Consider the following 13,373-nt stretch of genomic DNA (forward strand, 5'->3'; position numbering starts at 1 on the left):
AGGAACCCTACATTCCCCCTCTTAAATTGCAAACCTCTATATTTAATACAGCAATTACATGCATTTTTTAGATGATTACCTGGCAGATGAGGTATAGTTCTGTGTTCTTTGTTAATTTCTCCAGACTCAATAGGAAACATTTCTTTAAGTGCTTTCTGCAAATACAGTATGTAAAGATAATAACCATATGACAGTAAAAAAACTCAACCAGCACCATAAGAAGACTATAATTGCTCCTAATGTCTGACACAAGTTAAAATTATTATATTTTTCAGTTTTGGATAGAGGGGGTATGTGTTTCTACTCTTTATTGTTTTTATTGCTTCTGTTTTCTCCCTTGTAGAGATTTCCCATCACTTACTATTTGATGTGTATCAGGGAGAAAAGAAGGGGGATAAATCTCCCCTTTGGGACCAATAGCAAAAAAAATATATTTTTTTAGTAGTGGGGGTGGGTTAGAACCACATTTAAGTTTTATTTGCCCTTTTGTCCTCATTGGGGTTTCATCTCACTTCTTGTCATGGTCTCAGACCAAACAGAAAAAAAAAAACTATTTCTCTAACAGGACCCTAACAGAAATGAAAACCTGATCGAAGTTCTAACACTTCCACCACTGTATCTAAAGGCAAAACAAAACATGTTTTTTTTTTTAATTCAGGTAGGCTTTATGGTTAATCCAAAAGTGAGTTTTCTATTATTGTTATACAGGACTTATATAGCGCCGACAATTTGCCTGAGTGCTTTACATTATGGAGGGAGACAATACAGTAACAATACAGTTCAATACATGAGGGATTAGAGGGCCCTGCTCCTTGGAGCTTACAGTCTAGAAGGGAGGGGATAGTGGTACAAAAGGTAGTAAGCTGTGGGGGATGGAGTGGTAGGAAGAGTAGAGGATTCCAGTATTAGCTGGGGTTGGGGTAGGCTTCCCTGAAGGTATGGGTTTTCAGAGTGCGCCTAAAAGTGAACAGAGTAGGCGATAGCCTGATAGATTGGGGTAGGGAGTTCCAGAGGATGGGTGAAGCCCTTGAGAAATCCTGGAGATGAGCATGGGAAGAGGAGACAAGGGAGCTAGAGAGTAGGAGGTCTTGCGAGGAGCGGAGAGTACGGTTTGGGTGGTATTTAGAGACAAGGTCGGTGATGTAATTAGGGGCAGTGTTATGAATGGCTTTATACGTCAGTGTTAGTGTTTTGAATTTTATCCGTTTGGCAATTGGAAGCCAGTGGAGGGATTGGCAGAGAGTTTGTACATATATCCCTAGATGACTGCCTGCTGGAGTCTGTAGTTCTTTTTTTGCTGTGTTGTGTTTTGCCAGGCATGTTCTGGCCTTAACCAACAGAGGTTATTCTGTTGTGATGGCCACACATTTTAGAATCTGATTAAGCAATCACATTTCAATTTACCAACAACTATGTAACTGTAGGGCCTACTTGTACAGTTAATTCAAGTTAAATCAACCCTAATTCCTTGCCCTGACACAATAATCGGATTGTAATCTGTAGGGTCAGCCTAAAGCCAATGGCAGGAAACCAGAAGATATAAGGGGTTATTTACTAAAACTGGAGAGTGCAAAATCTGGTATAACTCTGCATAGAAAGGAATCAGCTTTCAGGTTTATTGCCAAAGCTAAAAGGTAGAACTATAGGCATTTTTTTTTTCATTTTAGATAGAGTAGGGGAGAGTTATAACCCCTGTCAGATTTTTTTCATTATCTGTGTCCCATTGGGGAGCTCCCTTTCACTTCCTGCCCCATAGCCAAACAGAAAGTGAGAGGAAATCCCTGAAATTTAAGGGAATTCCTTGGGGAGCCCCAGGTTACATGAACTAGTGTCCCCATTGGAAGATTTCACCTCTATTTCTTTTCTGGGAACAACGCAAAATTTGGATTTTCTTTTACTTTCAATGATAATGGTAAACAGGATAAATAGAGAGGGTGAATCATTGAATCCCCCTAACGGGGGCATAAACAGCAATGAAAACTGACAAGTGGTCTAATCCCTCTCCACTCTATCCAAAATTAAGAAAACAGTTTTGCCTTTAGGTATACTGTGCTTTAATTGAACAAGCTGAAGTTAGAAACTGATTGCCTGCCATGCACAGTTGCACCAGATATTGAGTGTTCCAGTTTTAGTAAGGCTACTTTCACACTGATCTGCAGCAAAAATGTGTTTTTACCACGGTTGTGGTGCGTTTTTAACATGCCTTAAAACTGCACCAGAAACGCACCAAGAGATGCATTTTTTCCCCACTTTCCATTGATTTTGGTGCATTTTTTTTTCTACCATACCAAACCTGCACAAAAATTTTTTTTAATGCAAAAGTGGAACAAAAATGAATCTGTGAAAACAACCTTAATCTCCCCACAGACTTAAAAAAAGATAAAGAAAATAACTATTTTGTAATATTATACAGCTATATCAGCATACCACAATGTTTAGGTTAGTGCAGTGTTTCTCAACTCCAGTCCTCATGGACCCCCAACAGGTCATGTTTTCAGGATTTCCATTATTTTGCACAGGTGATTTGATCAGTTTCACTGCCTTAGTAATTACCACAGCTGTTTCATCTGAGGGAAATCCTGAAAACATGACCTGTTGGGGGTCCATGAGGACTGGAGTTGAGAAACACTGGGTTAGGGTAATATTACAATCTTTAAATCTAAATCTTTGTTAATTACAATTGAATAGCACACTTTTTAATTCAATGTGTAACAGCATTGCATAAGATGTATATGTTTCCCATTCATGTAATGTCAGGAAAATTTCAGAATTCAAAATCACTCAAAATTCAAGAACTGAAGAAACATTGCTGAAGATTACCAATGCACCTGTCTGATACTCAGAACAACACAGATAAATACAGAAACTTAGGCTATTTGTGTTTTAGAGATTTTATAGTGTATACCCATGGGGATTTTATATATGCCTGAGTAGCTTTGCTCTGTAGCATGTTCTGCATATTCGGTTGCAGATTACACTGACTTTTTTGAAGATGGCTCCCACATAGATACAAAGAGATGTACTCTTTGCTGTCATCAGTAAAGCATTAGCAACTGCATGCCTAGCACCAGTGACAGCACAATGAAAAGCTACAAGTCACGTGTAAAATGTATTTTTATAATTTGTTCCTGTATACAATTTAACTTTTGCATATCGTGCTTTATCAGGATTTTTTAAAGTGTGGTGTGAAGCACAAAGCGCAAAACAAACAGTATTTTTTTTTCACTTTTCTACAGTTGCTTGAGTCATTTAAGAAATGACTGATTTGCTAGTTCCCACTGTCATTCATTTGAATGGGCTGCCATGCCTTGCAAAACACAGGAAAAGGGTCCCTACACCTTTCCAAAAATCATAGCCCGCACGGGAACTACACTACCGTGCAGTTCCCGGTACGGGTGCGATTTCCAGTGCGGGCGGTGTGCCATTTTGTGTACAGGTGGTTGCAGCTGCGGGACGAAGTGTGGGTCCTACAGCGGCTTCCACCCACATAAGTGTGAACCGAGCCTTAGCCAATGTGCGTTATACTAGAAACTTAAATTTAGTGTCATGAGAAACTGTACAAACTGAAAGGTTCTAATTTGTTTGTTGTACCTATAGTAACACTGTTTTTAAGAAGTGTTCATTTTAAAACTAAACGTTCTTATTTTAAAATATAGAAAATAAGTAAGAGCCTAGCGACTGGCATTCTTCTGCACCTAATCTACGACAGCCACTGCAAGGGTGCATAGAAAGCAAATATTTTTATGTGCCCTGTTCACACCATAAAGCTGGCATGGTATGCAGTGCAGAAAAATGCAGACCTGTAGATGCACAATTCAGTTGTACAGGTCAGTACAGCGCATTGCGCTGTGCTGCTGTGTAGAGATTTGGATGAAGTGTACATTTGTACACGCTCAATAAAGTTTGTAAACCACATGGTTCACCAAAACGCACATCAGCCTGCACACTAAAATGGACCTTTTGCCATGCTGATACAACATAGGTGTCCGTTTATGACACAGAGAATAGCTGCGATTCAGAGGATTGCAGCTATTCTCTGGTCATTCACAGTTTATGACACTCAGGAGAACATGTCAGCCCTTCGCTGGAGATCTGTGTTCTCCCTCCAGATTCTCCAGCCCAGAGCTGGAGAATCGGAGGGACCGCAAACTAAGCAGAGATAATTTACCTCTGTTTAGTAAACTGATCTTTTACTGTAATCTCGCAAGATTATAGTAAAATCAACCATTTTCCAGCGTTTGTAGACCGTTCTCCCTTCGTTTGGAGAACTGATCTACATATGCTTCATAAACGGCATTCACAGGAGAACTGTGTTCTCCGAGAATGCCGGAGAACTGAGCAGCGATCTATTACTGCTGGTTCATAAACGGACACCATAGTTAGGCCTATATAACAATAGGCCTATAGCTGAAACATAGTTTCACTGGCCCAAGTAGTATGAAAAGACCTGAAGGGGTTAACTTGCCCATTACAAATGCAGCACACAACTATACTGAAACTATGAGAACAAAGGACATCCAATTGGCTGCACTCCATACAATCCACTTTATTGAACCAAGATAAAACCAATACAGACAGTGGAAATACAGTGGGGACTGGCAGGTAAACGCGTTTCACGCTAAAACAGAGCTTATTCATTACCCAGTAGACCCATGTACAAAGTGTTGGTTTTAAGCACCAGCAACAGCTGTTCCTCCTAATAAACACTGAGTTCACCTCCTGCTACACCAAACCGATTTAAAGGTAAAAACAGTTCTGCAACTAACAATTTTAACATCCCCAAAGTGCAATGCATAAAATCCAAAGCACCAACCACAGGAAATGTGCTAGAATTCCCACGTTGCACAATGGAGATGGCAAAAATAAAAATAAAGCTGTAAAGATTATATGGGAAGAAGAAACAAAAACAACATGAGGAAAACATCACATCATGTATAAATGTATGTATATTGGATCCATCCCAAATAAGAAGATATACAAATTATAAAAATAGATACGCCTCAGATCAATAACAAAGTCTCTGTCCTATCCTCACCATCCCAGATAAACTAAAGAACAAAAAGGCTAATAAGGCAATGGAACAGGCAGAGACACTGAAAATTATCAAAAAAGATCAGACCAAATAAACAAATGTCGTCAATTAAACGCATATATTCAAAAAGCTGAATCAGTCATCAGAGAGGGAGGGGGCCATGGCTGGGCAAGGACGTCACTTCTAAAAATGGGTAAGATCCCATTCAAAATTCAAACTATTGGGGATACATGTACCCAAATAAAAAATCCAAAAGACTTCACCTTTGCACAGCAATCTAAAGCCATCTCCACCCCTAGGAGACCTGTCCACCCTCTCAATGCCCTGTATGCTCAAAGCACTAAGGTCACTTCCACCAGCACTCTGGCGACATTGGTAGAATGATTCTTTTGTATGTCATAAATATGATCATGGAGATCCTAGCCAAGATATTGTACTTGACAATGGTGAGGATAGGACAGAGACTTTGTTATCGATCTGAGACATATCTATTTTTATAATTTGTATATCTTCTTATTTGGGATGGATCCAATATACATACATTTATACATGTGATGTTTTCTTCATGGTATGTTATTTTTTGTTTCTTCTTCCCATACATTCTTTACAGCTTTATTTTCATTTTTATCTTTACCATCTCCATTGTGCAACGTGGGAATTCTTGCACATATCCTGTGGTTGGTGAGTTGGATTTTATGCGTTGCACTTTGGGGATGTTAAAATTGTTGTCAGTTGCAGAACTGTCTTTACCTTTAAATCGGTTTGGTGTAGCAAGAGATGGACTCAGTGTTGATTAGGAGGAACAGCTGTTGTTGGTGCTTAAAATTAACATTTTGTACATGGGTCCACTGGGTAATGAATAAGCGCTGTCTTTAGCGTGAAGCGCGTTTACATGCCAGTCCCCACTGTATTTCCACTGTCTGTATTGGTTTTATCTTGGTTCAATAAAGTGGATTGTTTGGAGTGCAGCCGATCTGAACGACTTTGTTCTCATCTATGCAGCACACGAGCTGGGCTAGCACCTACAGGAGGAGTTGTGCTTGGAGACTGGGAGTCTCTCTACCTTGAGCAGCGGTAAACATATATACTGAAGCTATACTGAAATTGCTTTTATAATTACATTTATCACATTTCTCTAATACAACACAGAAGTAAAAAAATGTGACCTCAGGATGTATCATTCATATCCAATCATTCATATATCATGTAGATTGTAGAGCAAAGGATGTATGTTTGCTGTGACCAGGGTGCAGGAGTGCACATCTGTGTTATACTCCCTCCTACCAGTTTATCTCTGTACAAACATCAGTATTGATACATAGGCTACAAAAAACGGTAAACGCCAAAGGGATTTCTGAGTTGTTAAAAGTACACCTGTGTTGAGTGAAGCACAAAAGGAAATCCCCAGGAAAACCACACATTCAGAGCCCGTTCAAACCAGCAGCAGGATTAGAACACAGCCAATAGTGTGCAGTGTGAAGGCAGTGGCGCCAATGCTCTGTACATACACTGTCCCAATCATGCCCTGTCACACTTTCACTTTTTTTGGGCAAACTTTATTAAAAGTCACATTTTATTAAAGAATGTGTAAACTCTCACCTTGTAAAACAACACGTACAGTTTAAAATAGAAATGAAAGGTAAAACATTTGTGTATACATATAAAAATATTAGAAATATCCATTTCCCCTTTTTATGTACCCTCTGTTCAAGGTTGCATAGAGAGTTGAGGAAGGAGAAACAGCAGCATACCGTGCAGGGGGGCATGTCAGCTCAAGTCTGATCATTGGAGAAGAGCAAACTGAGTTCCCAGCATAGCTAGAGAACTGACCACTGCCTGGCATGGTCAAAGGGACTGGCAGGAACACCAGGGATTTCACACAAAGGAATTACAGTGGGGCAAAAAAGTATTTAGTCAGCCACCAATTGTGCAAGTTCTCCCACTTAAAAAGATGAGAGAGGCCTGTAATTGGCATCATAGGTAGACCTCAACTATGAGAGACAAAATGAGAAAAAAAATCCAGACAATCACATTGGCTGATTTGGAAAGAATTTATTTGCAAATTATGGTGGAAAATAAGTATTTGGTCAATATCAAAAGTTCATCTCAATACTTTGTTATATATCCTTTGTTGGCAATGACAGAGGTCAAACGTTTCCTGTAAGTCTTCACAAGGTTGGCACACACTGTTGCTGGTATGTTGGCCCATTCCTCCGTGCAGATCTCCTCTAGAGCAGTTATGTTTTGGGGCTGTCGCTGGGCAACACGGACTTTCAACTCCCTCTAAAGGTTTTCTATGGGGTTGAGATCTGGAGACTGGCTAGGCCACTCCAGGACCTTGAAATGCTTCTTACGAAGCCACTCCTTCGTTGCCCGGGCGGTATGTTTGGGATCATTGTCATGTTGGAAGACCCAGCCACGTTTCATTTTCAATGCCCTTGCTGACGGAAGGAGGTTTGCACTCAAAATCTCACGATACATGGCCCCATTCATTCTGTCCTGTACATGGATCAGTCGTCCTGGTCCCTTTGCGGAGAAACAGCCCCAAAGCATGATGTTGCCACCCCCATGCTTCACAGTAGGTATGGTGTTCTTTGGATGCAACTCAGCATTCTCTCTCCTCCAAACAGGACGAGTTGTGTTTCTACCAAACAGTTCTATTTTGGTTTCATCTGACCATATGACATTCTCCCAATCCTCTTCTGGATCATCCAAATGCTCTCTAGCAAACTTCAGACGGGCCCGGACATGTACTGGCTTAAGCAGGGGGACACGTCTGGCACTGCAGGATCTGAGTCCCTGGCGGCGTAGAGTGTTACTGATGGTAGCCTTTGTTACATTGGTCCCAGCTCTCTGCGGGTCTTTCACTAGGTCCCCCCATGTGGTCCTGGGATTTTTGCTCACCGTTCTTGTGATCATTTTGAACCCACGGGGTGAGATCTTGCGTGGAGCCCCAGATCGAGGGAGATTATCAGTGGTCTTGTATGTCTTCCATTTTCTAATTATTGCTCCCACAGTTGATTTGTTCACACCAAGCTGTTTGCCTATTGCAGATTCAGTCTTCCCAGCCTGGTGCAGGTCTACAATTTTGTTTCTGGTGTCCTTCTACAGCTCTTTGGTCTTCACCATAGTGGAGTTTGGAGTGTGACTGTTTGAGGTTGTGGACAGGTGTCTTTTATACTGATAACAAGTTCAAACAGGTGCCATTGATACAGGTAATGAGTGCAGGACAGAGGAGCCTCTTAAAGAAGAAGGTACAGGTCTGTGAGAGCCAGAAATCTTGCTTGTTTGTAGGTGACCAAATACTTATTTTCCACCATAATTTGCAAATAAATTCTTTCCAAATCAGCCAATGTGATTGTCTGGATTTTTTTTCTCATTTTGTCTCTCATAGTTGAGGTCTACCTCTGATGCCAATTACAGGCCTCTCTCATCTTTTTGAGTGGGAGAACTTGCACAATTGGTGGCTGACTAAATATTTTTTTGCCCCACTGTAATACAAAGAGAACAGGACACTATTTTATACAAATACATGGTACAGCAGGCGCATATGAGGAATATGAAATTTTGATTTTACATACTTGGCTGCAGCATGGTGTGATGCAGTGGATTGAATTGCACTACGCTGCACTCAGGGCCTTGGATAAGGGGGTACCACTGGTCCTCCTGTACAGGGCCCAGGCCAGCAGGGGGGCTCAGTCAGCTGGGTGAATCTGATGTGGGCAGGGAGGGCGAGTGGCACAGTGGGGGAGGAGGGGGTATTTACAGAAATTAATCCCCTGTATGGCTCTCTTTGCAGCAACTGAAAGCTGGCATCTTCTTCTCTCCGCCTTCTTCTGGCTTTCAGCTGCTGCAGAGAGAGACATACAAAGGATCAGTTCCAGTAATTTACCAGCCAATTCCTTTTCTGAATGAACACAATGAGTGGTTGGTACAGATCACTCACTGTGCTCATTCATAACTGAAGGATAGTAAACAGTGTTTTTTTTGTGGGGATAGGGGGGCCCTGTTAGGTTGGCTGCAAGGGGTCCCATGGTTTAAAACCGTAGCCCTGGCTGCACTGAAAACCAATACTGCATTTGGTACTTTTTTTTCAGGGCACACCACCACAGTGCTTGTGTGAACTGACACCATAGTGAACGAGGCTGCACAACACAACACAGGCCCAAAACAAAGTCCCTATGTGAACAAATGGTAGCCTGTTAACTCTGTACTTTGTTTCATAGATAGATAGATACAGGAGATCGATAAAAGAATCAAAATGAACAATAAAATATACTCACATGAAACTCATAAATGTCTGTATACTTTCTGTATACAAGTTTTTCTGTGAGATCTTGCCATTTTATCAAGAACATGTATACCTGTTAGAGGAGAAAAAAAAGAAAGAATAGTAGTGACATTTGTACATTATGATAAACACTTTGTAGACATATAATTTGTAGGTATAAAATAATCATACAATTTACATATCAGTCGAAGGCTCTAATTAACACAATGTGCTGAGAGACTAATATAGGATTTGTGTCTGTGCTGATGGCATCAGTTTGACATCAGTTTAAGACGCGTTTGAGCTCATCGGAATTTATTGGCAGGTGCATTAAATCTGCAGTTTGCGCATGGGAATGCAAAACCCATTTAACACAGACCATTAATAACATAGTGTGAGCAGCACGTATGCCTGTCACCTGGATAGGGTTATCAAAGTGACACTGAAACCTGAAAGATGTCACTCAGAAGCAAAAGTGAAGAAAAAAAAAGATGGTAATTACATTTAAAAACCGGCACTGACATGTAGGCAGCCAGTCACTGTTCCTCTCCTGCCTTTCTCCACCCCCCCCCCACATTTGCAGTACACACAGTTCCCTGTATTGGCATCTGTATCAGCTAAATTTTTCCTATTGGCAAAATGGCGATAGGGCTATTTTCGGCCGATATGTTTCGGAGGCCATAATTTTGGTGCATCCCTAGTTCAACCACTTACCCGCCATCATATAGCAGGTATACTGCTACACAGCGGCACGGGTGCGCAAAATCAAGTATATACTCGTGATTTTGAATTTCTGGGCAGGGGGGCGCACGCGAGCGACCTACCGGCGGCACCATTTGCCACCGCGGCTGTTAATTACCGGGTCCCGGCCGGTAATTATCCACCAGCGCCTGATGATTACCGACAGTCACCGAAGGGGGGAAGACTGTTTTGTTTACAGTCTTCCTCCTTGTCAGCTCGGGCACACTGCTCAGGATGGCTGTGCACAGTGATCAGTGTGCTTACAGTGAAGCACACCCCCCCGCCCCCTAGTAAAACACTCCCTACACACAGTTAACCCTTTGATTGCCCCTCACAATAAACTGCTGTTGGCTTGTTTGTTTTTTTGCCATCTGTGTCTCATAGGACAGATTTCCCTAAACTTCCTGTTCTATAAACTCAACAGGAAGTGAGCATATACCTTTGCAATCTGAGGCATTTCCCGTCTCAGACAGTTGTTGCAGGAATAAGTGTCCCTGCTGGAAGATTCTCCTTCTATTCCTATTCTGGTGGTGACTCAGAATTGTGAACTTACCTACACATTCATTCCCCATGACATCAGTAATCAGGACAATTTGAGGGAGTAATTCTCCCTGATGGAGACACAGCCCGCAATAAAAAGCTGACAGTGAATAAAGTGCAAGATCTTGTGAGCTGCTATGAGATGCTATGCCAGATCCGTGATGCAAAATAACATATAAAACAAAAAAAATAACAAACAAATAAAAAATATACAACATAAAATATCATTCAAGTGCTGTGCTTCACTTCCAATTTAAACCAAAATCAACCAACATAAATGTCCTTTTATAACTGCTATCCTGCAGCCAGCTGTACCGCACTTGCCTTTCCTATGAGCATCGTGACATCAAAGCCCCTCCCCTAGGATAGCGGTTGGAGGATCCATATTGGTAGCAGTATCTTTGGAGTTACTTCAATAGACTCAAAAATACACATCATACATGTGAATGGAACACTTTTTTATCAATAAATGTTTTATAAGAATAAAGCACTACGTTTTGATCTTTTTTCGTTATATATCTGATGTAGGACAGTTAGAAGAGCAGAGGTGACCCATGCTTATTGGACATCATATCACAGTCCACACAAGGGACACACGCTATATATGACCTCACTTGGTGGTTTGCTCATATACACCAGCTGAGAGCACATCTGGTGGAGGTTACACACATTGGTTTGCAGTGTTTTATCGCACTACAAGGTTCAAGAAGTTGGTTGTAATTCAAGCATCTGTGAAGATACCAGTTAATTGACATTTATAAAAAGACATTTAGGTTGATTTTGTTTTAAATTGGAAGTGAAGCATGGCACTTGGATGATATTTTAGAAACCTGACAGTGGTTCTAACCTCTCACCACATTTTTGCCTTTAGTTATACTTTACGCCTTGAGCCAGTGATACTTTTCACTTATCTCTTGCTTGGGAGAGCACATGGGGGTATGGGGAAGTATGGCTTCAGAGCTGGAGGCTGTCAAAGGGATACACAGCACCCAATGTCAGGTGCGCCCAGCATTGTTCAGACAAAGCACACAAGGTGAATGTGACAAAGTGCCTCTCTCCCTAACCCCCCAAGTTAAGGACACACCATGCTTCCACATTCACAGTGTCCAGACAACAGTAACAACTGCTGTCTCCAGGTTTGGCCTTTGTTGCCATTTTGGCCATGGAAAACTGAACAAGATGGAGAGTGGGTATCAACAATATAAAACTAGTGTAATGTAGTTATAATAAACAAGGTAAAAAAGATAACCAACATTTGTTTATTGGAAATAAAAAATTTAAAAATGAACAAACAAAACAAAAAAAATGAAAGAAAAAATTACATACAATAAAAAGCCATCTAAAATGGCTAAAGAAGGAAAGACTTAATAAGTGATGATTAGGGTTAGCAAAGAGTTAATAAGTGTAAATACATGTAACTAATAATAATAATAATAATAATAATAATAAAAAATAAGTGCTAACAACGGGCTATCCACTCAGGTCCACCTGTCAGTTTTTAAGGTACAGCTATACCTATGGACCAGCGGGTGTAAACGGGCTTGTGTGCATTTACACCTGCCTATCTCTAATCCAATCCATTAAAAACTTTAAATGGAAGGGGATCCATTCCCCTCCATCTAGGCGAATTGGATTGGGGGGCAATTGGGTATAAACAGACAGCCGTTCTCTTTACACCGGATCACCCATAGCACAGAGTGGGCTGTGTCTATGTCTGCTCTGTAGAACCTGAGTAGACACGGACCTGTCATCCACCTGCTCTGCTCTGTTCTGCTCAGCAGTGGATCAGCAGTCAGACCCCCTGCTGATTCAATCGGATTCTGCCCCGCGTGAAAGAGGCCTTTTTTTTTTACACACACAGGTTTGTTGAAACCAGCATGTACAGATCAAAGAACAACATAGACACTATTATAAAAGGTATCATAATAATTTGTTACAATGTAAAAAGCCTGCAACTACTGTTGGCATTGGCCCATACAGGAACCACTGTCTTCTGATTACATTGGGAGCGTAATCTGGTGAAGTGGTGGATCAGCGACTCCACTGCAGCCTCTCCTGCCTTCGTGTTAATCGGGCTCCGGCTCCCCAGGTACATTTGAGACTAAAATAGGGTACAGACAGGCACCTGCAGAAATCTAATTTTAAAAACTCCTATTGCTAGATTATCAAGAGTATGGATTTTCTTTACAAACAAGTATCCACTAACTTGGTGGAAATACACTTACAGAGCTGCAATCTGTTTGCCAGATATGCCACTGGCATCCAGACATTAAAAACATTATTGATTATCAAGACTGGAATTAAGACAGTTCAAACTTTTTTAAATTCTCCTGAATATTTTCATGTAGATCTGTCTGATCTGCAAAGCCGTCAGTCATTAAATCACTTTAAGATTTAAGACACTCCTGATTCATGAACTCTATAATTATCTGCTGGCTGGAATACATTCAGGAGAATAATTTATTTCCAGCATGTCAATTCACCTGGTTTTCAACCAATTTTTTTTGTGTGCTATAAACAAAATAAAATGGTATTTCAAAATAACTTAAATAGAAAAAAGTTAAATATTTTAGAATTTTATTGTTGCCTGTGAGTATTTTTAATATAATTTAATTGTGGGCTTCATTACGTCTTGTGCGCACTAGTATATTACTATCATTGGGTGCATTGATGGAGCTGGAGATTTACCATAGAAAATTCTGAGATTGTGATAGAATGGGACTAATACTATTATCTGGCAGGCCAATATCTCTGTTCCTTTTTTGTAACTCTTCTGGGATCCATATGATC

The 13,373-nt window shown here is 40.8% G+C and overlaps 1 protein-coding gene across 2 annotated transcripts in view; it reads right to left on the reverse strand.

Moving 5' to 3' along the window:
* Nucleotides 1-13,373, reverse strand: part of NCF1 (neutrophil cytosolic factor 1) — a 57,913-nt gene that overhangs the window by 20,654 nt on the left and 23,886 nt on the right. For both annotated transcript variants that reach the window (XM_089655388.1, XM_089655387.1), the window contains exons 2-3: nt 9,316-9,396; nt 80-155 (exon numbers count right to left, since the gene is read on the reverse strand). In XM_089655388.1, the coding sequence (XP_089511514.1) occupies nt 80-155; nt 9,316-9,396 (157 nt within the window). The remainder of the gene's footprint in view (nt 1-79; nt 156-9,315; nt 9,397-13,373) is intronic.

The sequence above is a fragment of the Staurois parvus genome, unplaced genomic scaffold (genome assembly GCF_062004578.1).
Source record: "Staurois parvus isolate SC_StPar_1 unplaced genomic scaffold, SC_StPar_1.0 ptg000839l, whole genome shotgun sequence".
In the NCBI taxonomy this organism is placed as follows: domain Eukaryota; kingdom Metazoa; phylum Chordata; class Amphibia; order Anura; family Ranidae; genus Staurois; species Staurois parvus.